Here is a 27,748-nt window from a genome sequence, read left to right as displayed (position 1 = left end):
GCCTATTTTTGCATTCCTGATTTGGTTGGGAAAATGGAAGAATCACTGTATCTTTTTGAGGCACAAAAGATAACTCAGGTCATTGGTATTTTGAAATGAGAAAGAACGGGATTATGAAAGGATGGGATATCACCAACCCTTCTAACCTGCTGTGTCCAGGGGCAGGAGTAAAGAATTTCCAAGATCAGGATGTCACACCCGTCCAGACTGTTGACAAACACAAGGAAGAGCGTAGTCCTCACTCAGCACGTATTCAGTGTTTCTCTGCAGTGGCTTTTGTTTCTCTTCACATGAGCTACAGGTAGCCCGGGACTCTAGGGTCCTTTCTCACACCACTTAGCTGTCTATTTCTCTACCCCCTACCAGTTCCCTTTTGTTTTTTTCACCTCATGTTCTTTATGCTTAGATTCTGTGATGATTCCTTTGTCTTTGTTTAGAACAAAACAAGATTCTTCACTTGATGACATTTCTCCAGCTTCCCCCCCCCCCCATAGTCTCAGATAATGTTTTTCCTTCCATTTCCCTCATAGCACTCAAAAAGTGGGCAGAGGTCTTTCTTACTACTCCTGGTGTTTTCAGATCCTTTGAATCACATCAGACTTCTCATCTCTCATCATCCCTTTGCTTAAGATCTTAGCTTCTAGCTCATGTTAACTCTAAGTATAACTTCTCTGATGTTTTATGGGAAATTAGTCTTCCTCTCTCTCCCCTCCTTCCCTCCTCCTTTCTCTCTCTTTTTCTCTTACACAGTGTCTCTTTATGCAGCCCTGGCTGCCCTGGAATTCTCTATGTAGACCAGGCTGGCCTTGGACTCACAGAGATCCTCCTGCTGCTGTCTTTTGAGTGCTAAGTGCACCACTACACCTGACAGAATTTTAGTTTTCTATCTAAAGTCTTTTTGCTGTCCTGTCTTTAGTTCCAGCTTCCATGATTGTTTCCTAGACCTTAATTTACAAATCACTAAAATTCTTTGAGCATCTCTATTTCAGGTATCCTAATGCTGTCCTTTCACAAATCATTCCCACTAATCCATCATCATAATCACACCCTCAATTCAATGGAACCCCTTTTGGAGCTTTACTATGTTTTCCTGGTAAAATTCTCACTGTTGCCGTTCATGTTCCTGAATCCAGCAGTTATGTGTCAGTATCTTATGAGACACTCTTAGGATTTGACATGGTTGGCTGCTCCTTGAAATATTCTGTGAGTTAGCATCATGCATTTTTGTTCATAACACAGACTGTGGAGCACAGATGTCTGTCCTTGATCTGTCCATGATCACTGCCTGTGAATAATATTATTTTTCTGGTTTGTGTTTATAGTTCACAACTTTCCCCTAAATCCTAAACTCAAACATCCTCTCTTGGGCTGTTGTTCAGTAGGGATTCTCAATCCTAGCATAATTGGAAGCTTTTTAAAAAAATCTTCTTATCTAAATTGGTACTTCTTAAATCTTATTCATCTCATTAACTGGCAAGTCAGTCTTCTAGGTGGTTAGGAAAATCTTTTAAGTGTTACCCCAGCTTTTCTTTTCTCCCACATCCTACATTCAGTCTGATAGCATGTAGAATCAATCTGATAGTGTTTTCAGATTTCCCCATTTCTCAGGAGTCTAGGTGAATACTACCTTCACATTGTTCACTCTGGTCCTGGCTACTGTCATGAAGTAACTGAATTCCTGGTGACTGAGATAGCCTCCTGTCTGACCTCCCTATAAGCTCTTCTCTTTTCTTTATTCATTTGTAAAATTTGTAGCCAGAAGAAAACTTTGAAACATGTCAGTCATGTATCAGTTTTATGATTTCCCAACTCATGCTGTTGTGATAGAATTGTGGCTCTCGCCTGGATAGACTACACCAGGCTGATGCAGTTCCATGTGAGAGAGGATTTTTGTGGAGGAAGGGGGCAACAGAGAAAAAGGGGGGTGGGAAAAGAGAGAGAAAAGGGGTGAAGGTCAGGAAGGGTCTGCCTTTTATTTGGGATGTTATGTAACCACTCGAAGGTAAAGGTGGGAGGTAAACCAAATGGACACTGGGAATGTATGACAATCACCACGGCAACAGCTGTGTGGGTCTCTGTCGGTTTCTGAAACCAACACATGCCATAAACATAAAACATAACAGTAACTGACAAGACTCTGCCAGTATTGTGTATAGAAAAATAATGGATGCTGTGGAACTAGTTTTTAGCAGCCATGCTATTACATGTAAATAGTAAACCCAATTTCAATGTTATTAAAACCCAAATATCAAAATATTATTTCAACTCACACGTATTAGTAAATGAGATTATTTACTTTTATGAAATTAAGTCTTGGTAGTAGTATACACTTCATATAGTTCAGGAAAAAAAGATTAGAAATACTTGATTTTTATCTCAGCTTCACAAAATTTACAACTGAATAAGTAGACTCACATATCCACAGGGAACTCCAAATATTTTTGAAAGTTTCCTAATAATTGGATTCACTTTTGACTTTTAATTAGTTTAAAAAGTAGACAAAATTCAGTTTTTAATCCATGTTTTAAATAGTAAAGTAAAGACATATGAGGCTAGTTACTGCCATGCTAACAGAGCAGCCATTTCCCAGCATCTCTGTTGTCTCAGCTCCCACTCCTTTCTTTGCTCACTGTGCTCCAACAGAAATGGCCTCCTGTTCTTGGATTGTGACAGACACATTGTATTTCAGAGCCTTGTGTTTGTTTCTTTTCTTCTTAGCTTTTCATTACCAAACTGCTCCCTAAAGAAGCAAGGGCTGTGGGGAGAGAAGACCTATTAACAGAAAACAGGGAAATGCATTCACAGACACGGGGATGTTAGGAAAAGGCTCATATCCTCTGGGCCTGCCTTCTGTCCCAGTGGTTTACAGAGACATGTCTGACTTATTACAGATTGGAAGGTTATTGTTAATTAAAGAGATTTTGAATAGCCCAACAATCTTGAAAAAGAGTTGGCTAGGGGGAGGTGGCCACACTCATAACTTTATCATTTAGAAACGTGCTAATCAAAGAAAGCTTTGTAATCAACATTGGTACTGGGGTTAAGACTGTGTAATAACAAAGAACAGAAAGAAACCAACTGTGGGCTTCCCTCAGCTCCTGTAAATAGGATTTTTTGATAAGAGCACCAAGATGTTCAATGGATTAAAAATAGTCCCTTTCCACAAATGGTACTTGGTCAGATAAAACACAATTTTTAAAAAGTGTGAGTGAATCCACGTTAGTTAAGATACAGCATGCCCTCTTTTTCTGTCTGTTTTACATATATTGAGAGGCAACAGAAGACACACAGTTGGGGAGTTAAGAGGGGTGAGCTGTAAAACCATATCAGCCCTAGCTAGGAGAGAGGCTCAGTTTGAGAAATCCAGAAGAGTTCACTGTTAGAAAGCCAGAAAAAGGTGGGGGTTGGGGAGGTGGCAGTTGGTAAAGTGTTCACTTCAAGGATGAGTTTAGGTTCCTGAACCCAAGTGGAAAGTTGGGCGTGGTGGCACACACTGTAATTCTAGCACTGCGGATCTGGAGTCAGGAAGATCCCTGAAGCTCACTAAGTGTTCGTCTTGTGAAATTGTTGACCCCACCATCAGTTAGAAACTTTAAATGGTGTGACAGACTTTCCTGCTTGTTTTACAGATTTACTCAGTTTGCCCATGTTTAGAGTTTTTTTTTAAACTTTTTTTGTTGTTGTTTGTTTGTTATATGTGTATGGGTATTTTGCCTGCATGTATTTGTATGTATGTACACACAGAGTCCAAAAAGAGTGTCAGAGATATCTTGGAACTGGAGTTACACTGGCTATGAGCCACTATGTGGGTTCTGGTTATTGGACTCCAGCAAGAGCTTTGAGTGCTTCTAACCACTAAGCCATCTCTCTAGCCCTGGTTTATCTAGCTTTTGCTCCTAATGTAGTGTTGGATGATTGATTCTTGTGGTTGTCTGTGGCCTTGTATGATCAGACATCTTATTGTTGACCCTCCAGAAACTTTTACAAAGCCAGGGAAGTGGGGGCAGGTAGCTTTAGAATCCCAACCCTGATCCTGTTATTTTGAGGAAAGTAGACTCTAGCAGGTGCTTTAATGCTCATGGAGGGCATAATAATTTTTATTTCTGCTGTTTGGTCTTCTATAAATGGAGTATGAAAATGCACATTGATTTTGATTACTTTTTTATCTGCAAGGTTAAGAGTCTGTGCACTTCTCCAGAACTAATAGGTGCTATAGAAGTGTAAGCTGGAACTGTATTGTGGCAGTTAGCCCTTCCACTAATTCAGGATTTGGAGGAAACTGGAAAGGTTTCTTCCTTCCAGTAACACCTTATTGCTAATGGATGGCAGTACATAAGCACATTCCAGCAGACAAGAGAAAACCAGCAGGGGACAAAAGGACTTTTTTCTAGTTTTTTAATATGTTGATTCAAATAACCTTATGTATTGAAAATTAAATATGAAAGAACACCCAAAAAATAAATATTACAAGAAATTCATAATAAAAAGTATATACCACAGTACAAATATGAGGTGTCTCCCTAACTACTCTTTCTTGAGAGAGGGCTTACTGTGTAGCCCAGATTGGCCTCCTTCTACCTTGACATCTATGCAAGCTAGCTGGTTTTATAAGTGCATGCTGCCTGGCTCCCCTGATTCTGTGTATTCCAACTTTCCATCTCTACCAAGAGACATCTCAGACTAGACTGTTGTGGTTATGAATTTCTGCAACTTTGAGTTACCTTTTTTTTGGTCTGAGAAATGCTATTACCCTACTTTTTACACTTTTATCTTTGTCAGCTTGTTAACTGTGACACTCCCTGCATCTGAGGGACTTCCTTGTACTGCCCTTTCTCTGGCCAGGAGCTGTTCTATCCTGTAGTATGTACTAGGCAGCTTAGGCCCTTGCCATCTGGCTGCCAGTGGAGAGCACATGTGCCCACCTCTCCTGCTGACAGACCTTGTGGGGCTCAGCACAAAGGGCTCAGTGCCTAATTGGGTGTTCTTAAAAAAAAAAAATCACTGATATCTTAAGTCGAACACTGTAGTTTCTAGTTATTTTGATAACACAGAAAAAGTCCCCTACTTACATTAGCAGTCAGTAAGGAAGCAACTAAAACAAGTCCTGGAAGGAGGCCATCTTTTCCTCAAGGTAGACTATTTAGCCATTTGATATTGTGGGTGATGCTATTTGTGATTTGCATGGCTTCAGATGTCATCATTTTTCCCCTGCTTTCTAGGAGGTAACAGCTAGCAGTCGCCACTATGTTGACAGGCTATTTGACCCAGATCCCCAGAAAGTTCTCCAAGGTGTCATGTAAGTAGTATGCATTTAAGACTCTATCAAAAAGTCTTGTTTGTATTCATGTTTTAATCTGCCAAATATTACAACTATGAAAATGTAGGTATAACCTTTTTCCTTACATTTGGCTTCATTTATGAGATAATTGCTTATCATTCATGATTTAATATTTTATTATAAAGGTTTATTAATAGTTTTTAACGATTGGCTTCATGTTTTGTAGAATACTTGTTTTCTATTTTAAAATGTTTCCTTTGGAGAATGCTTTTGCTTTTAGTATCTATAAAAATAAAATTAAAGACTGGTAAGAGGGGTTTTTTTTTAAAATAGTTTTGCTTGTTTTTTGACTGACTCATCAACTGCCATCAATATTTCCAAGTGCTAAAAACCAAAATATTAATATTTAGAAAGTAGTCATTAGAAAATTGAAGTTATTGATAACAGAAAGCATGTATGTCCTTCTATTCCCAAAGTCCCTTGATCTTTAATGAAGGAAAAACATTTTTTTACAAAAGATTTATTTGTTACATATAAATACACTATAGCTGTCTTCAGACACACCAGAAGAGGGCATCAGATCTTATTACAGATGGTTGTGAGCCACCATGTGGTTGCTGGGAATTGAACTCATGACCTCTGGAAGAGCAGCCAGTGCTCTTAACTGCTGAGCCATTTCTCCAGCCTATGACCTTTCTTTTGACTATAATGCTTTTTAAAAAACTATTACATGTGGTTAGGCATGGTGGTACATGCCTTTAATTTCAATACTCAGATGGCAGAGGCAGATGGATTTCTATAAGTTTGAGGCCAGCTTCCTCTACAAAGCAAATTCCAAAAGAGCCAGGCTACACAGAGAAATCCTGTCTTGGGGGTTGGGGGAGGAAAAAAAAAAAAAAAACCAAAAGCAAATAAAAATTACCTATATGTGTGTGCTCATATATAAATGTGCACTATATGGATGCAAGTATCTGAAGAAGCCAGAAGAAAATGTTGGATTCTCCAAAATCAGAGTTACAGAAGGTGTGAAGCACCCAGTGTGGTGGGAAGAGAACCCCAGGCCTCTGCAAGAGCAGCGAGCATTTTTAACTGCTGCGCTATCTCTCTAGCCCCTTGACTGTAATTCTTGTTCAGAGTCAGGAAAGCTGGCTGGGACTTACTTAAAATTTGACACTATTTTTTCCTTTTGTTTTAGAAGAACAAAAAGAGGTGTTTCCTTCTTCTCCTCATGATAACTTTTCTTTTGTTCCTTGACTGAGAGAATTTGGGATGATTTAATTGGCACTTTTAAAGACTAGTTTGAATGTTATCAGAAAAAGTGGTATGAAAGCCTCCATTGAGTAAATTAGTTTTGGTTATGACTACCCATTAGTGGAGAGGGCAGGTTTACATGACATTGCTCTGTAGGCAGCAGGCACTCCCTCCATGGACCAGGCAGATCTCTAGATAGACAGTACTGAATATTACTTAGAATTCTTCAGTTTGGTTGAAAATGCACATTGGGTGTTCAGTGTATATTAGAAGGTGAGACTTCCATCATCGTTATTGTTTGGTAGGATTTACTAGTCAGATATCTTACCTGGCTCCTTGGGTTACGTCTGATGGAGTAACTAATGTTGGTGCTACTTGTCACTTTCAGGAACATCTTAATTTTCCAGAGACCACTATAGCTTTCTAAAAGCTGGTAAGTAAGGGAGTTCAAGAGTAGGAGATGGAAGAAGAGGAGGGACACTGAAGTGTAACACAACAGCTTAGGTGTGGTGCATTAGATAGTCTTTGCCTCCTGAAAAGGGTCAGCCCTCAGACATGCTTAGCTGTCAGGTTGGGCAGACAAAGGAAAGGTGTTGATATGAAGCCATGGACTGAGCATGGGTGTTGGAGTTGGTCAAAAGTACGCTAAATCTCTGGTTGTGACATTTCCTGGTGGGGTCCTGGCTGTGTCTTTGGGCCAGTTACTCAATTTCCTTGAACCTTTATTTTATCATCTTAAAAAGAAATTATCTATCCTGCCAGGTTGTTGTAAGAATTATAAAGTTCAGTGCCACCACTTACATAGTGACTAACTGGTTTCCTTAGTTTCCCCTCTGCTTTGTGGTAGTTCTTCAGTATACTATTGATAGAGGAAAAAGGGAACCACAGTGATATATAGGAAAAGATTTGCCTAATTCTTTTTTTTTTTTAAAGATGTATTTATTTATGTATATGAATACACTGTAGCTGTTTTTAGAGACACCAGAGAAGGCATCAGATTCTATTACAAATGGTTGTGAGCCACCATGTGGTTCCTGAGAATTGAACTCAGGACCTCTGTAAGATTAGTCAGTGCACTTAACCGCTAAGTCATCTCTCCAGCAGGTGTACATGCAAATAGAGCACTCATACATTAAATAAATACATACATACATACATACATACATACATACATAAATCAATCTTTAATAAATCCGTTTATGGTGCTGAAGACTTACTCTTGTTAAGTGCTCTCTCTAGCCCCTGAATTCTAGCTAATATAACAGCTTACAAATGACTGTTATCTGAAATATAAATTGTTTAATGGAGATGTGAATAAATGTACCTCATTCTCTAGCTATGCTTAGAAATAGAAAGCTCATCATATTTGTATAATTTAATAAGATGTCTTATTATATTGCCTTTTTTTTTAAGGATGTTGCTTTATTCTTAGCTAACTCACAAATGTGTATGTGTGGGGGTTCTTCTTAATTTACAGCTTATTGTCTTCGTTAGTGAAAGTTTATAAGTGGGCTGAGCCTTATACTCAGATTGTAATTTTTAGTACCCAATATATTCAGTTATTTCTTACCATTTAGAACAAAAATGACTATAAAATTGCATTTTCTTCTAAATGAAGCTGCCTCAGGTAATTGAGAAATAATACTGGTTCAGAATGAACTGGTATAGCTGAATACCAGCCTTAATGCTATATTAATTTTAATATGTTTTAAGCTCATTATTCTTTGACTATTTAGAAATAAATACAGGCTTATTCCTGATTGAAACTTTGTTTCAATAGCTCTAGATTACAATTTTTTTTCCTTGCCACTATTTTAATACCAAATTACTGTTTGCTTTCTATCTATGCTCTGAATTTTATATGTGTGATAGGCAGTATGTATTGCATTTAATATTTGAGTCCTTGTCACTAATCTTTTTCAGAGTAAAGTAAAAGGAAGTAAAGTGGAAAGTTTTATCTCAACGCAAAACCTCGTGTCTCCTAAAACCATTTATTGGTGTGCACAATTGTGACTCTAGCTTAATTCATTACCTGGCAAAGTGCACTGGGGTGTATTTGCAGTGTTTTAATGCCTGTTTTAAACCTTTCTACCTGGGTGTTCCTCTGTTTCTATTTTGTTTTTTGGTATTTATTTTTGACAATCTTATGCATATAAAGACATAATGATGATACCTCTCCATACATAGGTGTTGTTATTTCAGCTTTAGTTTAATATATCTGAAATCAGAGTAGATCTTAGTCTTGCTGGGTGAGTTCTTCTTTATGCTTCTTATGTTTTATTGGCTGGTCCCAAATATGAAAGAGTTTGAGTACCTGTCAAAGTGCCAGCCAGGTACTGTGCTATCTAGAGGGTTCAAAAGCCTAATGGAGTCAGGTAGCTATAGATACAGTCAATGTCCCTTTCATCTGATCATGTACCATGATGATGACTGGTGTCATCCACTTAGCTACCCTTCTTGACTTGAGTCCTGTCAGTGTACCAGCCTATCTACATGTAGTTGTCTTGCTTTGGCACTGCTTTCTTTGTGCCTGTCCTCAATCTAGTTCTCTCCTTAGCTTCTCTCTTCTCTCAGTCACTTTTGTTTATTGCCACTCTAAAGTGGACCTTCTTTTTTCAGTCAACATTCTTTGACATTCTGAAAGTTGGCTAACCATTGACTTTCAGAAGAATGTAAATAAATCATTTCTGTCCTCTCCCCAGCATCAATAGACAAGATCCTGGGAAAAGGATGTCTGACTAAAAGTTAGAAATGCTTTTATTTTGTATACAGACATAGGAAATAAAAAGAAAGATAACAAATTTATTTTTCTTTCTCATAAGGTTGCTTTAAAGGGCTCATGTGTAGAAGAAAAAAAAATCTTCCATAGAAGACATGAATTGGCTTTTTTGTTTTGCTTTGGTTTGGTTTTTGTTTTTCAAAACAGAGTCTCCCTGAGTAGTCTAGAGTGGCCTTAAAACTCATGATCCTCCTCTCTCAGCCTCTTCAGTGCTGGGATGACAGATACAAGCCCCAAACCTGATGATATACTTGGATCTGTCATTTAATATGCAAGTTCTCAGAAACAGACAAGCATACAAACCTGAGCTGCAGCTTTCTCATATGTAAATGGGTTAGTCTTACCCAAGGCCGCATCGGTGATGAATAGAGCAGCAGGTGTAGAGTACTGTGTAAACGTTAAAGGTAAGTGGGATGGATGGGTGGGTGGATGGGGCAGGGAGAGAGATCCGTCTTGCGTAGTTTTGTCATACTGATGTCTACATTGGATTAAGAATTATTATTAAGTATTAATCCATATAGGGATGTCTCTGATATTTTTAAGTCAGACTTATATTATTGCTGGTAAAAAGGAATGGACTTATAAATAAAAAAGAGATGAATGTTCTCCAATTAAATGCTCCTATAGGAACACCTACCCAAACCTGGAGCTGTCAGGTCATCCTGTGGGTAGTGACATTAACATCATTGTTAGACCAGCAGACTGAGGATAGGGGTGATTAGATGATGACAGGTAGACTGACAGATTCTACTGTCTACTTAATGTGGTGACTGTCATCTCTTTTTGTTTTAACGGTTTCATGAAAATGACCTGCTAAGCCATTAAAGTAACAACTGAACATTTCCCTGTCTAACATGGCTATATTTACTTAACTGCAGCCAAAGCAAACATTCTTTTTTTTAAAGACATTGATACACACTTTTAAGAGAATTAGAAAATTGGTGTGTGTGTGTGTGTGTGTGTGTGTACATGTGTATACCTAAATACTTTGAGGTATTTAGAATGGGTCCATAAAGTATTGTAGGTATAGACACCACAGTTTTTCTTAGTTTAGGAAGGATGAAGGGAGATGGGGAACAGGATCAAGAGTTTTGTAGTAGAGAACCAAAGCAGTGTCTGGCACGACAGAGACACAACCGGTCAGCTGTGCTGCATTAACACAGGAGGACAGGAAACACTAAGAATGCACAGCAGACTGCTAGGTTAGAATGGCGTGACTCAGAGCTGTCTCTAAGAAGAAACCAGTAGGCTTAGTGAGGAAATGGGAGCTCAGATGTACTCTTTACTGAGGTTCTGGTATTTTGCTGTTGTATAATTGTGCATCAGAACCTGATTTTAAATAAAACTTAATAAATCTCATTCAGCCTCATAATGAATAGTTAATTATTTGTTTTAAATCATCCAGAAGATTTGAGGGGAAGTTTACAGAGAGGGTTAGATCAGTCTTTGAAAGACCTAACCTTAGATGGTTAATGGAAAAGGATGAAGTTTCAGTGTTTGCTTCAATACATAAAAATCACATTCAGAAAATGTGTGTTCACACCAGCTTTCAGCATACCTCTAAGCACTAGGATTCCCCTGTGATAACTGGGTACTTTTTGTTTTTCTTAAGATGCCGGGGATTGAACTCAGGGCTTTGAGCATGTTAGGCAAGCTTTCTGCCATGGAGCTATACTCTCAGCCAGTAAATGAGCTTGGTGTTGGAAATATGTACTCATCTGTTGAGTCGTTTGTTGTTGTTGGCTTTTTGATTGTTTGTTTGTTTTTACTTTCAACCCCCATTTTTCTAACAAATCATGTTTTCTAGAATTGTAACTGTTAAGATTGCAAAATATTCTTTTTTTTTTTAAAACAAACATGTTTATTTATTCCTTTTTATGTTATGAGTACACTGTAGCTGTCTTCAGACACACCAGAAGAAGGCATTATATCCCATTACAGATGGTTGTGAGCCACCAAGTGGTTGCTGGGAATTGAACTCAGGACCTTTAGAAGAACAGTCAATGCTCTTAACCCGTTGAGCCATTTCTCCAGACCCCCGCAAAATATTCTTATATATTGTAGACCTTTGCTACTTAAAACATGGAGAAGCAAAAGTGTTTGTGGGAGCTTATTTTGGTATACAAAAGAGATGGATGAGCTGAAAACTGAGTGCCACCTAACCGTGGTTATAACAACCCTGGTCTAGTTGCCCCTTATTTTTGGTAACACTGTTGCACTATCCTGCAATGTTTGAGACATAGTAACAATAGCTACTTAATACACTTAATCCCCAGAAGAAAGGTTTTCCCTGCTTATAGAGATCAGATGATAGTTGATCTCATATGTAATGCTTGGTGCTAACTACAGTAGAAACTTTCTGAGGTAGTAGATTGTGAGAACTGCCAGGATGTCCTGAGACAGCTGTGTGCTGTTGATGACTTACTAGGACACAGTGAATGCTGCCCAACTGGTTCTGATTAATGCTTAACTTTTGATTAAAACAAAAACTTTTTAAAAAAGATTTATTTATTCATTTCATGTATACGAGAACACTGTTGCTGTCTTCAGAAACACCAGAAGAGGGTATCAGATCCCATTACAGATGGTTGTGAGCCACCATGTGGTTGCTGGGAATTGAACCAGGACCTCTGAAAGAGCAGCCAGTGCTCTTAACCGCGGAGCCATATTTTCAGACCCCTAAACTTTTATTTATGTGACATACCTACTACAAGAAAAAATGCCATTTTATTTTTAAGTTATTTATTTACTTTACATCTCTACCACAGTTTCCCCTCTCCCTTATTTCTTCCTTCCTCCACCCTTCTCCTCTCCCCCATCCACTCCTCCCTTTCTCTTCAGAAAAGGGGAGGAGAGGTCATTCATGGATATCAATCAACCTTAACCTATCAAGTTGTAGTAAGACCCCATGTACCTTCTCTTATTGAGGCTAGACAAGGCAGCAAAATCAGAGACAGTTCCTGCTCCTATTATGAGGAGTCCCACATCTTCACAGCATATGTGCAGAGGCCTAGGTCAGTCTCATGCAGGCTCCATGATTGGAGGTTCAGTCTCTGTATCCCCTATGGGCCCAGGTTAGTTGATTCTGTAGGTTTTGTTGTGCTTTTGACTTCTCTGGCTCCTACAATTCTTCCTCTCTCTTCTGCAGGATTCCCCAAGCTCCACCTATTGTTTGGTTGTGGGACTCTACATTTGTTTCCAACAGTTGCTGGGTGAAGCCTCTCTGATGACTCTAGTAAATAATTATATTAAAAATCTCTATGTGGGATTTCTTCCTGCTTTTGACCTTTATGGTCACACACACAGCTTTTATATTTTAATGTGACTTAGCATAATAACTGGGCAACTGACTGCCCTCCATGCTCTTAGAATCCATTTTCCTACCAATAACTCTAAGTTACTATTCACTAATTTCCATGTTCCATCTGGGCTGTTCTTAACTCCAATTGGCCAGGCCACATGGCTATGTTTTTATGACCCAGCTATTCCATTGTAGCTTTCCTTCTCCCTCCTGAATGTTCTTAGTTCTTTGGCTTCTTTCTATTTCTCTCCCCTTCCTTGTGGTCTCAAGCCCAGGAAACCTAAACTCCACCCGTGTCTTTTCTCCCCAGCTACTGGCTGCTGGCATCTTTATTTATCAATCAGAATTAACTGTGGCAGAGTCCTTCAGTATCTTAAGTGTCTTGTGCTTTACATGTGGATTCTCTCTGGGGCAAATAGTTTTGGAGGGGTCCAAATTAGCATTATGATATAAGTAACATTAGGCCAGCCCACTACAGGTGACAGTTATAGTAGGCTCTTGTCTGCAAGTATAGCAGAATATTATTAGAAGTGTCAGGGATGGACACCTCTCAAGGCATGAGTCTCAAGCTGGGCCAGTCATCAGTTGGCAACTCCCTCACTTTGAGCTCCATCTTTATTCTGGCACATTTTGTAGGCAGGACAGATTGAAGATGAAGTTTTGTGGCTGCGTTGGTGTCTCAATCCAATCCCTGCATTGGAGATGGCTGGTTCAGGCTTCATATCCCCCATTGCTAGGAGTCTTGCTAGGGTCAGCCTCATAGATTCCTGAGAGTGTCCATTGTCCTTGGTTTCTAGCTCCTCTGAGAGGTGCTCCTTCACCTCTGATCTTAGTTGTCGCCCAGTACTTTCTCCCTCTGTCTTCCCTCTACTCAATCTCTCCCATTCCCATGCTGTTTGCTTTGAATCTGTAAAAAAAGGCTTTCCACTCAACTGTAAAACTAAGATTGGGAGTCTCTGGATATCCTTGCAAGTGTCTGAGGTGCCCTTGGGTACAGTAATGCTCCCTCCCCACCTGTTGTGTTCAGTACCAGACAGTTCTTATCAGTCACTTTAGCAATATTTCATTGGTAATTATGAGTTAGTTTCGCCTGATTTATATTTTCTCTACATATCCTTTGGGGCCATCTATGAATTTGTAAGCCGAATAGACATTTATAGAGGTACTTTTATTTTAGAAAACAGTTTTATTTTTGAAGTAAAGAACTCTGCTTTTTGTGACTAGAATAAAAACTGGCAAATATATAAAAATATACAAAAATTGTTTTTTATAAGTTTAAACTCTACTAAATAATGTACACTTTGAATAAGAGTTCTTTTTTTGTTTTTAAAGATTTATTTAGTTATATGAGTAACTCTAGCCCACAAAAATTATTTATCTTCCTAAAAGGTAATTGGAAATGTAAGCAGAAATACTAATCCTGTGTAGTGTGTTGTTTCTAACCAACTTGAAGACAAAGTGTGTGAGCACAGTGGGACACAGAAAGGACAGGATGGAAATGTGTCCACTCTCTTTTGATGTTTAATGGGATATCATATGAAGACTAAATGTAAGAAATTAAATATTGTACTGGAAAAATTTTAAAAGCCATTAAAAAGCAAGATCAACCTCCAAAGGGGTACAGTTAATAAGAATCAAGCAGGGCTATCGAGATGGCTTAGAGATTAAGAGCACTGGCTGCTATTCCAGAGGTCCTGAGTTCAAATCCCAGCAACCACATGGTGGCTCTCAACCATCTGTAATGGGATCAGATGCTCTCTTCTGGTGTGTCTGAGGACATCTCAGTGTACTCATATAATAATAAATAAAATCTCTTAAAAAAAAGAAGTCCTTTTGAATAAGAATCAAGCAGATAAGGTGGAATCATAAGAACTGTTCACCGGCTGGAGAGATAGATGAGAGTGATTAAGAGTCTTGCTGCTTTTACAGAGGATCCAAGTTTGACACCTAGAACCCCTGTTGGGCGGTTCACAGCTACCAGTAACGCAAGATTCAAGAAGTCAGACACCTTCTGGCCTGTACTCACGTGCACAAACAGACACACAACACACACACACACACACACACACACACACAGAGGAAGAGGGAGGGGAAAGCAGAAGAAAAGGAGGGAGGAGGAGGAACATTAAAACACTAGGATCAAATAACTGTTCCTGAAATCCTTGCCCTCCAGCACTTCTGACCATCTCCCTTATTCTAAGAGTCTTCTGCTTATGCACACACAGTGGAGGCTGTGAGTATGAATGGGTATATGAGATTATATGGGAATAGATGGGAATCCCTGAAAGCTGCTGAGTGCTGATAGAGGATGAGTGGCTCGAAAGTCACAGGCGAGGTGGGACACAGTGGTCCTTGCTGCATAGTCAGGTAGGTACCGTTGGCTGGTGGCTAGTCCTCTACTCCAGAGCTGTGCTGAAGTAGCCTAACACAGTCCTTTGTATTCAAAGGAGTGTTCCCCATTTTAGAGGACTCCAGCTTGTTTGTAGTGGAAGTCTTTACCAGTGCTCAGGATTTCTCTTCACCAGGATTTCTGCTTGTTGTACAGTCCCACAGCCAGTTAGCAACTGTCACAGTCCCCTCTCTTTAGCACTCTGGCTGACAAGGAGGAGTTGAGGTCTGTCACTCATTTCTACCCTTGCTTTATCCAAGATGTTGCATGATAAAGTGGAATGAGTTGGCCTTTGATACTTTCCTACAGCATCTCAGTGTGCTTGTTTTTGTTTTTTCTTCTCCTAAATTTAGAGACATGAAAAATGCTGTAATTGGAAACAACAAGCAGAAAGCCAACCTCATCGTTCTAGGAGCCGTCCCAAGGTAGGTTTGCTGTTTAACTCCTCTCCCGTTCCTGCTGAGTTTCTAGTGTCCTCTGACTTCCATTGTAAGATCCCTTCTCTTATCATAGTCTTTCTTGTTTTTTAATATAAATGTGTTTTTAAATATTGCCTTAAAGTACACTAACTATGTCTAAGGAAGTATACACACATAAATGCAAGTGTGTGTGTTTGTGCCTGTGTGTGCTTAGGGAGCACCAGGGTTCATAGAACAAGGAAAATGGTTGTAAGTGGTGGAGGTTGAGGACTGGAGAGTAGTTCTTTGGCAAGTGGGCTCAAACTGACATGGGATAATTAGAAAGAGAAGAAAGCATTCCATTCACAAAGAACTTCACAAGGACTCTGAACATTTTTGCTAACAAAATTAGTAAGAGTTTCTCTTAGTATTACTGCCCTGAATTCAGGATTCATTTCTACTTTGCATTTAAAATTCAGTAGAACCTGGCACTGGGAGTCTTCAGATCCTGAAGGGACCCATCAGCAAGTGGCAGATAACATGGGAGATGGTGCTATCTCTACAGAGACCACTTGTTTACAGCTTTCAGATTTATAGTTTAGTAAACTGGGATACTTATTTTGTACAAAATAAAACAATGTTTTAGATATTTGTTTCTCAATGTTTTCTCATTGAGTATAAATAATTACTCAGAAAATCCAAATAAGTTCAGACAACTATGTTTTTATTTTTTAAGCTTTTTGAGATTATAATATTATTCCATATCCCCATCTTTTCATCTCTCCAATCTTCCCTCTTTCTACCTTTCTCCTTCAAATTCATGGCCTCTTTTTTTAATCAGGTGTGTGTGTGTGTGTGTGTGTGTGTGTGTGTGTGTGTGTGTGTGTGTGTGTGTGGTGTGTGTGGTGTGTAAGTGCTCAGTCTGTATACTGTTACTTCTATGCATGTTTTCAAGGCTAACCCTTTGATTACTCTTTGTTCTGTTCTGAGTATGCCTTAGTTGTCTGTCCTTCTTCATCTAGGAACAAGACCTTGTGAGGTTTCTCCCATCCATGTTAGTATGTCTGCCAGTGTCATCCATGTTTAGACAGTCATGTGGTGAGACTTTATGGTGTAGCTTCTGACATCTTAGGAGACACATCTCACAGCAACCTCTTGTTCCTCTGGCTCTTACAGTCTTTCTACCTACTTTTCTACAATGATCCTTGAGCCTTAGGTGCAGGAGTTGTGCTATAAATGTATCTGTTGGGAGTGTGCTTTGCAACTCTGCCTTTTTGATTGGTGTGTCTACCATATTTTTATTATGTAGGCTGTATTTCCCACACTTTTTATTACACTGCTTTGTTACATTAATTATGTTTTATTTTACAGTCTGTTTACCAACTTCCCCTTATTTTTTAGATTGTTGTATTTGCTTCAACAAGAAACCTCAAGCACAGAACTGAAAACTGAATGTGCAGTGGTGTTAGGGAGTCTTGCAATGGGCACAGAAAACAATGTCAAGTCCCTACTAGACTGCCATATTATCCCTGCCTTGCTACAAGGTACGTAGGGTACCTGTTTCTACATCCTGTTTACAGTGTTTTAAATTCTGGTTGAAAGATGTGTCTCATGCTGGGGAGTGGTGTCCCAGGCCTTTAATCCCAGCACTCGGGAGGCAGAGACAGGCAGATCATCGTGAGTTTGAGGCCAGCTTGGTCTACAGAGTGAGTTCCAGGATAGCTGGGCTATACAGAAAAACCCTGTCTCAGAAAAATAAGACAAACAAAACAAAACAAAAAAACAACCAAACAAAAAAACCCAAACAACAAAAAAATGTCTCACATGTAATTGTTCTTAATAGGACTACTGTCCCCAGACCTGAAGTTCATTGAAGCTTGCCTCCGATGCCTACGGACAATCTTCACCAGCCCTGTCACTCCAGAGGAGCTATTGTATACAGTAAGTTTGGGGTATTTTGGGGTCACAGTCAATCTGTTTCTAGTTTGCTTAGTGTCTCCTAATTCACCATAGCTGTTAAATGTAGAAGTCATAGTAAGTGTTTGACTTTTTGCTTATTTGGAGTGTTCAATGTTCTAGGCTTTGTAAATAAGTAAATGATTTACAGTTATATTAAGAACTTACATGCCGTTTTAAAGGCTTAGCTCTGTGTGTTGATTTTACATATAAATTAAGGGAATATTATGTTTTTCTAAATCATGAAACATTTCAATTTTATGCTTTGGAGATTTTATATCATAGAGACAGTTGAAAGTTCAAAAGTGTTAAAAGGCAGTGGTGGGATGTGTGGGCAGCCACTGTACTGTTTAGTGTACCTGGCTGACTGGACTGTGTAGAGGTCAAATGTTGGAAGCTGCTCAGGCACTAACTACGGTCAGTCAGTCAGTAAGTGAAAATACTTAAAATATTTCTATTTTTAAGTAGAAGTTAGGTCCCAGTTCTTCCTGCCAGCCCTGTGCTCCCAGAAATAAAACCCAGACTCAAAATATATTTACAGATAGCTAAGCTCTTCTCTGACTAGATTATAACTACAGTTAACCCATGTATTTTAACCTATGTTCTGCCACATAGCTAGTTACCTGTGCTCAGGTACCATGCATCCATCTCAGTACATCTTCCTGGCCTGGCTCTATCCCAGAATTCTTTCTCCTCCCTGATGTCCCACCTCTATTTCCTGCCTAAGCCATAGGCCATAGGCTTTTTAATTGACAGCCTAAGCCATAGGCCATAGGCTTTTTAATTGACAGCCTAAGCCACAGGCCATAGGCTTTTTAATTCTCCTCAGGCTTGCAGAATCAGAATCAGTCACTGAGACCATTCTTTGGGATTTGTATGTACATTTGTACATAAGCATGGCTCTGGAATGCGGCCCACTTTAGAACTAGGAAGCTTGAGCCAAGTTTCCTTTCCTATCTGGTTCAGTCCAAAAAATCTCATTTTACTTTGTAAGTGGTTTGACATTATAAATCAAAGGAGATCTTGGAAAGCCTGGCAGCAGGGCTCTTTTTTTTCCTTTGCCACTGTATGTTACTAGTAAGACTATAAGCTGTCTTTATGTGTGTATGTGTTTGTGAGTGGCGAGCCTGCATATATATGGCTGTATGTATGTGTGCACATGCCTATTGGTGGTGTCCTTGTACATGTGAGGCCAGAAATTGACATTGGGTATCTTCTTCAGTTGCTCTCTTATATATTGAAGCTGGGACTCATTGATTGAGCTAGTCTAGCTATCTGGCCTGTTCTGGAGATAACTCTGTCTCCTTCCTAGGGCTGGGATTACTGGTGGGCTGTCACAGCCATTTCTCCAGCCTGGGAGTGGGCTTTATGTGAGAAGTTATTAATCATGTAAAGTGACCTGCCTTGGGTACATTGAAAATAGCTAACACATCATGGTTGTTACTGGTGTTTACTATAACATCCCAAGATCCAAACTATCAGACTTGTTTAATACAGTACTTCTATATTGACTATTTAACATCATTTGTGTTAATAAATCACCTCATCACATTTTGATTTCAGAATTGATTTTTTTCCTACTCTTTGCAGTGCTGCTATTTAATAGTGAGACCATTGGTTACTTACAGGAGAGAGATTAAGTTCTTTGTCTTGGATTTTATTTTCAAGGATGACTGAGAACATCTTTCTTTATTCTATGCTTGAACAGGTCTGATGGCCATGATGCTTTTTTTTTTTTTTTTTTTTTTTTTTTTTTTTTTTGCTATACCTTAAAGAGACTTGATTTAATACCATTAAGATAAGAAACTTTGGGGCTGGAGAGATGGCTCAGTGGTTAAGAGCACTGGCTGCTCTTCCAGAGGTCCTGAGTTCAATACCCAGCAACCACATAGTAGCTCACAACCATCTGTGATGGGATCTGATGCCCTCTTTCGGTGTGTCTGAAGACAGCGACAGTGTACTTAGATACATAAAATAAGTGCTTACTTGTAGAAAGACTCACATGTACGCTTAGTGCCCAAGTTTCTTGTTGCTGTCTGTTCTTTCCCCTCCTTCCAGGACGCCACAGTGATACCACACCTCATGGCGCTACTGAGCAGATCCCGATATACACAGGAATATATCTGCCAGATCTTCTCACACTGTTGCAAAGTAAGAACTAGAGTAAATGTTCTCACTGGAAACTTGTGTGTCTTCTTGTACGTAACAGAGCTGATTGTTGAAGCCTGAAATGCACCCTGTCTTGCTTTCTGGCTGTGAGTGTGATACTTAGGGATGAGTGTGCTGTTTGACATTTCTCTGAGCCTTGTGTAAATTTTATTGACTTCAGCATACTGCATGTTTGTCTTCTTAGTGAGAGCTTTAACCTTTTCACTTAAAAGAAGTGCTTGATAGCCTCTCTTTAATATAATGGTCTGAGGGCAGTGTGGGAAGAGAGCAGAGCAGCAGCACCTCGCCTGCATGTGCTCAGTGTCTCAAAGGTCCAGTTTCTGTGCTTTTAAAAGGCCCTGGTTATCTTGACTACCTGACCTCGAACTCAGAGATCTGCTTGCCTGCCTCTACAAGGCTGCAAGTGCTCCCAAGTGTGCGATTAAAGGCGTGTGCCACCACCTCTTGGCTTTATTTGTAGGTTTGATAATTCCTAAATGCTTTCTAACTTCTACTGGGTTTATTGTGTATGTTCTGATGATCCAGACTGTGACTGAGGACAGCATTGCCTGCCTGCCTTCCTATCATATGTAACTCAGATGCCAGGTGGGGCACTTCTGGCCTCAGGAAGGAAGTACAAAATAAATATACCTACCTACCTACAGCACTACCTACAGCAGGAGGCTCACTCTTTTGTGCTGTTTAGCATATCTTCACTAATATTAGAGTTTTGTGTTTTGTTTTGCTCCAACTTCCCCCAAATCCTTGAGATTTCTGTTCTTGATAGTTTTGAATGTGTGTAGGCCAACTCATAGAAAATAAAACTTTGCTGGAATTCATTCTCTAACTATGGGTTCGAACTCACAAGGTGTAAGTATTCCTAATAACAGAGTGATATCTTAGTCCCATTTCTTCAAGTGGCTTTCAGGGTTGAGCACCAGAAGTTTCTCAGCACCTGGAATTGCAGAGTGATGTGGTCAGAGGTGAAGAGGTCATTACATCACTTCTGCTTAACTGGAGAGCTGTGTGTCAGCCACCTGTAACCACTACTAGTAGTTTTATTAGAGAAAAATCACCTTAACTAATCTTTCTTTTTGTCTGATAGTTTAGTATTCTTATTAAATGATCACATTTAAGTATTCTGAGATCTAAGTGAACTTGCTCAAGGGACATGAGCTGAACCCATGCCAACAGTAATGATTCGGTGCACAGTAGCCTTGTGTGTCTTTGAAAACAGTTGTCCATATGGCCTTGCTGCTGTGCTTAATTATGAGAATCTTTTGCTTCCATTTGATTTGTAAATGCAGCTTTTGTTAGTAGTCCTATTGAGAGATGATTTAGACCTTAGAGAAGAATCAAGAGACTGAAATCTAAAATAATTATGAAGCATCCATTTCATAGACATGGGACAGGACAAATGAGAAAACTTGTCTGAACTGATCGGATCTGAAGATTAAACTGAAAAGAATTGAAAGGGTTTAGAGCTGTATTAGTATTCTAACCTTTGTGTTAAAATGGAGCAAAACATACACAGATTTGCTTATATACAGTTTGTTTTCTTCCGTTCTTGTTGTTGTTTGTTTTGAGATAGTGTCTTGAAAGGTACTGAAGGTGTGCACTACGACACCTGACTACTGTTCTTGTCCTGTAGCTTAGGTTGGCTTTGAATAGTGAGCCTTCTGCTCAGCCTTCACACTACTTGGATTATAGGTGTCGGCCACAGTGCCCAACTTCTTTTTTGTATTTATGAAATAAAGAACAGAAAATAATACATTATAATTAATTAGTTCACCTCACATCACAGAAAGTTTGGCTGCAGAGTGAGAGGCACAGAGAGGTGCAGGTGTTCAAGACAGCCCTTCCTCCTTAGCCATTCTGATCGTCGCTGCCAGTGTCTGGACTAGCATTTTCTTGCTGTTCAGTTTTTGTTAGTTCTTTGTATATTCTAGGCACTAATCCTCTTGTTGGATGACTACGTTGTTAATGATTTTTCGCCATTCTATGGCTGCCTTTTCACATGATTGTTTCCTTTGCTGTACAGACGCTAGTTGCATGAGACTTCAAAATGAGACAAATTTTTAGGAGACCTGCTTTTTGTTTGTTTCCCCATAGCAGTCTCCATTATGTTTATGATGAGCAATCAAAATAGATGGTTTAGAGAAAGCATTTAGAATAGTACTCACACCGTAGCAAGTACCCAGTGAGCAGTTCCCATAATTTTGTCTGCAGATGTGTTAATGAGCTGAGAGGAAGGAAAATGTGCTTAAAGTCTGTACCTTGATTGTCAAAAAGTCGTTATAAAGGATGCTTGTACAGTTCTAGATGCATAGCTGACAGTAAGTGCCCTTGTACTTTGGGCTTTTATCACTGGAACCTAAGTTCTACACAAGCACACATCCACTATCCTGTCTCAGCCACCTAGAACAGGGGTTCTCAGCCTGTGGGTCACACGTCAGATATCTGGTGTATCATATATCTATGTTCTGATTCTTAACAACACAATTTCAGTTATGAAGTAGCAACAAAAATAATTTTGTGTTATGTATCACCTCAACATGAGGAACTGTATTAAATGTTGGGAACCACTGCCTTAGATCCTTTTCCCTTATTCTTGGGAGGTAAGGAAGCATGTCATGGGGAAGTTATGACAGCACCTTATATACTAAGGTCTCTCTGTCCTGCTTTGGGGTTTGAGTTTGTTCAATCACAGGGCAACTGAGAAAAATGTGCTGTGGGAAATATAGTTCACTTTAAAGAAGTGGGATTTTATTGGGATCATGAATTTTGTTAATGTGTTACTGTATTTTCTTCTCTTGCAGGGGCCAGATCATCAAACAATTTTGTTTAACCATGGGGCAGTACAGAACATTGCTCATCTACTAACCTCACCCTCTTACAAAGTAAGATGTAAAAAATTATGTCAGATTGTATGTCATTTTCATTAATAGAAAGAATCCCTCATATTTTATTGCTGCTTCTGTGATCAGGAGTAGATTTCTTCCCATCTATTCATCCAGGATGGTATTATGTTCCATCAGTAAGGTGGTACCGGGTGTATGTTACTACAGCCTGTTCTTCTTTGAGAAACAGTTGTCCTTGTTCATTTTTAATGACATTTTATGTATGAGTTGTGGATTTTAATTTGTGAAGAAGTATTTCAGGTTTCAGTTTACAGTGCTGAATCTGTTGCTTGGGCTGGTGCCTTCATGTGTATAGGAGTAGTGGCTGGTGGTCCAGGGCAGGCTTTGAATTTTCTATTTAGAGTCTTTCTTGAGGTATGGTGACTCTACGGTATATACTTACATATGTACTCTGTTTTGTGTTTTGAGTTAAGATGTCAAAAGTTTTCAGGCTTAATAATATTCTTTGCTGCCTTTTATGTATAGATCATCAATATTATTATCCATTATTAAATATGAAGTCAAAACTTTAGCCATTCACCATTGCACAGCTATGAGAACCACCATAGAAATAGTGGGGCATTTTCCTGTGTCTTGTGAAAACTAAATAAATCAGAGCAAGGAAGCACTCAGTTTCACTCTCTGTTGTGACACTGCTCTGCCCTGCTCTTAGTGTCCTTTGTGGTAAGGCCCCACCTCAGATGTCCACCATGTGCTTATTGGTGAAAGCTACAGGTTAGGAATGCATATGGCACCAGTGCAAAACTAGCTAACAAGGAGCTGTGTACTGACCACACAGAGACTATCATTGCACTTCTCTCCAACTACCCATTGAGACTGACCTCACGGGTTCCTCCCAACTTTATGTCCTCTGTTGTTGTTGTTGTTGATAGCTCCCCAAGTCCAGTCATTTCTGCCATGTGCAGATGGGTGTAGGGCCATGCACTGAAGCATAGACACCCTACCATTGGCCACACCCATAAAAGTGAGTTTCCCTTCAGTAGCTGTCAGCTGCTAATAAGATGTAGCACCTGGTAGATTAGATTGAATACATGGTATGCTTTATGAAGTTTTCAAAGAATAAAAATAATACTTTTAAAAAATAGTTGTAGAGGTGTCGGTGCTTCTCTTGTTACTGCCCAGCTGCCTACCCCATGTGGTATTCCAAATAGACTTCTGAAAGAAAAAAGGAAGAAAAACAGCTTTTCAGGCAGCTCTTTGTTGACCTTTTGTTATTGCAACCCTCCAGCTTCATTAATTCCTCATTTTAAAAATTTTCCATCTTTTTCTGCCCAGACTTATTGACCATAACACATTTTAAAACTTGAAGAGTTTGTGAGGAGGGAAGTGTCTGTCAGTGTCATAGCTTCTTGCAGACTACAGCCGAGCGCATGAGCCAGCACTGCAGAGCCTGCCTGCCTCCCAAGGTGGTTCTGTGTAGCATCAGGCTCGGTGGTGAGGATGCCTGAGGTCATCCGCTTAGCTGCTCTGGGGGGGGTCTCAGAGATAGAACATAGAATACAGCTTAATCCCTCTCTAACCTTTATGGCAACATTACTTCTTGATTTAAGCCACAACTCTATTTCACACACACGTATAAGAACACCAAAAAAAACAAAACAAAGTAAAAAAAATCCAGAATCCTTTACGTAAGGCCTCTGTACAGAAAAAGACATGTCCCATTTGAAAGGGGCTTGATCATTTTTATTAAGTTTCGTCCTCTACCTTATAAAGCTTATAATTGTATGATGTTTTTTAGATTTGATTGGGAATTTTTCTATTGGTTTTAAGTGCTACTTTCTTACTTGTTCTTTTATTTTAAAAACTACTTGGCTTCTGATATCTCTGCATATGCAGGAGTTATTGTCATTACCATGGTCTTTTTTCACAGTCCTAATGAGTGACTCAGGCCTGCTTGAGCCATGCCTCCTGCCTGTCATAATAACTAGTATTAAATAATTATTCAGAAGAGTACTTTAGATTCTGAAGCATTAAAATCAGATTTCAAAAAATCAAGTAATGAAAATATGGTTTGTTTTGTTTTTACAGGTTCAAATGCAAGCACTGAAATGCTTCTCGGTCTTAGCTTTTGAGAATCCCCAGGTATCGATGACCCTGGTAAATGGTAGGCTGGAACTTTCTGTGACACCTAAGTGATTTAATTTATGAAGATCACAGATTTATAGGATTTTCTTACTCTTTGGTTTTTGTTTTCTTTCTAGTTTTGGTGGATGGGGAATTGTTACCACAGATATTTGTGAAGATGTTACAGAGGGATAAGCCTATTGAGATGCAGCTCACGTCAGCAAAATGGTAAAAGTCAAAACAGCCTTGGAGGAGATTCTGTTAACTTGGAGGAGTATGGTTGCATGATGCTCACTTCCACTGCCATTTTGTTGGGTTTTGAAATCTGAAATTCACTAGGCTGGCTTATATTTTCCAAATTGAACATGTTCTTTTATATTTGGTATAAAGGAACAAGGCTGTAATAAAACTTTATAAAAAATTATTAAATCTGCCATATGCTCTCCTTGTCTTTAGATTAAAATAATAGAATTCTAAATGGCGATGCATTCTAAATACTCAGCTAGGAAGACAAAGATAAGGAAACTAGAGTGTTGGTTGCATTATCAAAACAGTTATATGTTGAGTATGGGTTGTGCAGACTTCTATGCTGGGTTTAACTCCAAAAGAAAAATTAGAATTTTGTATTACAGGTTTCTTTGCTTATTTTTTTGTTTCAGATTTAAATTGAGTATTTGCCTCTAGTTATTTTGTTTGATTTGTTTTCCCCCCTCAATTATAAGGCCTGTTATTATTATTATCTTCATCATCATCATCATCATCATCATCATTATCATCATCATCATCATTTCTGCCTGCACATCAAAAGAAGCATCATATGTCATTATTGATAGTTATGAACCACCATATGGTTGTTGGAAATTAAACTCAGAACCTTTGGAAGAGTGCTCTTAACCTCTGAGCCATCTCTCTAGCCCCCGTGATTCTTTTTAAATTTTTCTTGGATTGTATTTATTTTCATTCAAAGCTAGATATAACTATGGAGTAAATTCTCAGTAGAATTGAATCACTCTCCAACCTGGAGAGCTACTGTTGAGACGTCCAAATCCTAATTCCTTTTCTTTTTGGGAATTATTTATTTATTTAAAGATTTATTGATTTTATGTACGTGAGTACACGGTTGCTGTCTTCAGATGTACCAGAAGAGGGCATTGGATCCCATTACAAATGGTTGTGAGCCACCAGGTGGTTGCTGGGAATTGAACTCAGGACCTCTGGAAGAGCAGTCAGTGCTCTTAACCTCTGAGCCATCTTTCCAGCCCCCTGAAATCCTAATTTTTGTTGGAAAGCTGCATTGTCTTTGTGATTTTTCTACTGCTGGTGGACTTGGACTGTTCCTAAATAAGGTCCTTAACCCTTTTCATGTACCTTAACATCTCTTTCCTTTTTGTCAGGGAAGATTTTAAGCATAAGAAGTATAGGAGGAAAAAAGAAATGAAAAGGAAAGAGAGACAGAGAGATTGACAGGATAGAAGATAAAGAGATGTAGACAAAACCAAAAAAACCACTTTATGCCCAGCACGTGGCTTCAAAATGTATCCACTCATTTTGGATTTTTTTTTTTTTTTATAGCTAGCCTACTATATAGAATGTGTTAGTTTTGTTTTTTTATTTCTGAGCTAACTCACTTTCATATGAAGAATGTCAAAATCTTGTCATAGTGTTTGGGTTTTTTATTTTTCATAAACTCTTAAAAGCAAATAGTATTTCTTTTTACTTTAAACCTCAAGAATAATTCATGTCATTTTATTCCAGTTTAACTTACATGTGCAGAGCTGGAGCAATTCGTACAGATGACAGCTGTATTGTATTAAAAGTAAGCCAATGAATTCTTTTTAAAATATTGAGTATGAATGTTGTTATTCTTAATTCTTTTTCCACATTTGTGTTGTGGTATGGGTGTACTGTCTAAAATGCCGTTAAACCCCATGCTTTTCTGTGATATGCATGTAGTCTAAAATTGGATTTATTCTTATATGAATATCACAATAAAATAATTCTGTTGTTATTATAATTCCCTTTATCAGAGAGTATAAAATTGTACAAATAAGAACTCAGATGGAATAGAATCAGAATTGTTTGCCAGCTCTTCCTGTAAGCTGCCAGATAGAACTACCTGTGAAAACAGTTCACTACTCTCTTGACCGAGAAAACCCCACAAAATCATGCAAATCCAGAGGTTCAGAACACCCGGGAAGCTGCCCACACCATCAAGGGTATACATATCCACAAAGCCACCAAGTATCTGAAGGATTTCACTTTAAAGAAGCAATGTGTGCCATTCCGGCGCTATAACGGTGGAGTTGGTAGGTGCACCCAGGCCAAACAGTGGGGCTGGACACAGGGTCGATGGCCAAAAAAGAGTGCTGAGTTTTTGCTGCACATGCTTAAGTATGCAGAGAGTCCGCCATATCGTGGATGCCACGGGACCCAGAGCATCTGTGGAGCAGAGCCAGAGGGAAGCGGGTGGGCCTGTCGGAGCGTTACGATTTGAGCTTGGGCCTTTTGAATCCAGGATCTCGAAATGCATCATGATTCTTGTCCGTTGGACTGTAAGGTTTATGCGGTAATCTTGGAAACAGTGGGAACGAGGCTGAATTAGAACGGGCTGTTGGCTGTCATGGACCACTCTGAAGTGTGTGGGTTGCTTGGGACCCTCCTGGCTTTGCTTTCATCAAATTTGAGGATCCCCGAGATGCTGCTGATGCTGTCCGAGAGCTCGATGGAAGAACACTGTGTGGCTGCCGTGTGAGAGGGGAACTGTGGAATGATGAAAAGAGAAGTCGGAATCATGGCCCGCCTCCCTTTTGGGGTCATCATCCTTGAGATGATTACCTCAGGAGGAGTCCTCCACCTCAGCGCAGATCCCCAAGAAGGAGAAGCTTTTCCCAAAGCCGGAGCAGGCCACTTTCTAGAGATAGGAGAAGAGAAATCACAAATCCTTGATCTCATAGCCGATCTAGATCAAATGAAAGGAAATAGAAGACCAGTTTGCAAAAGTGTACAGGAAATAACTTTATTTGACAGGAGTATGTACAGGAAATTAAAGTTTTGTTTGAGGCTTCATAAGCTTGGTGCATTTTAAAAATATTTTAGCTGTTCAGATTTGTTTTGTATCTTGGAACAGTGACACACAGCAATGTAATTCTCTATGGCTTCAAATGGCTCATATGAGGCATGTGATATCAAGAATTGTTACTTAACAATGTTTCTTTGAGCTTTAGTTTTTTCATAGACTGAAATAAATCTAGATCCTGCCCAGT

The 27,748-nt window shown here is 39.2% G+C and overlaps 1 protein-coding gene across 4 annotated transcripts in view; it reads left to right on the top strand.

Moving 5' to 3' along the window:
• The window catches only part of ARMC8 (armadillo repeat containing 8), an 82,001-nt gene that overhangs the window by 10,388 nt on the left and 43,865 nt on the right, over positions 1-27,748 (top strand). For all 4 annotated transcript variants that reach the window (XM_080933926.1, XM_080933927.1, XM_080933925.1 and 1 more), the window contains exons 2-10: positions 5,220-5,296; positions 15,352-15,423; positions 16,798-16,940; positions 17,240-17,337; positions 19,411-19,503; positions 22,320-22,400; positions 24,450-24,525; positions 24,623-24,713; positions 26,241-26,301. In XM_080933926.1, the coding sequence (XP_080790052.1) occupies positions 5,220-5,296; positions 15,352-15,423; positions 16,798-16,940; positions 17,240-17,337; positions 19,411-19,503; positions 22,320-22,400; positions 24,450-24,525; positions 24,623-24,713; positions 26,241-26,301 (792 nt within the window). The remainder of the gene's footprint in view (positions 1-5,219; positions 5,297-15,351; positions 15,424-16,797; positions 16,941-17,239; positions 17,338-19,410; positions 19,504-22,319; positions 22,401-24,449; positions 24,526-24,622; positions 24,714-26,240; positions 26,302-27,748) is intronic.

This window comes from Micromys minutus (genome assembly GCF_963924665.1).
Source record: "Micromys minutus genome assembly, chromosome: 21".
In the NCBI taxonomy this organism is placed as follows: Eukaryota; Metazoa; Chordata; class Mammalia; order Rodentia; family Muridae; genus Micromys; species Micromys minutus.
This window is presented reverse-complemented; position numbering and strand designations above follow the sequence as displayed.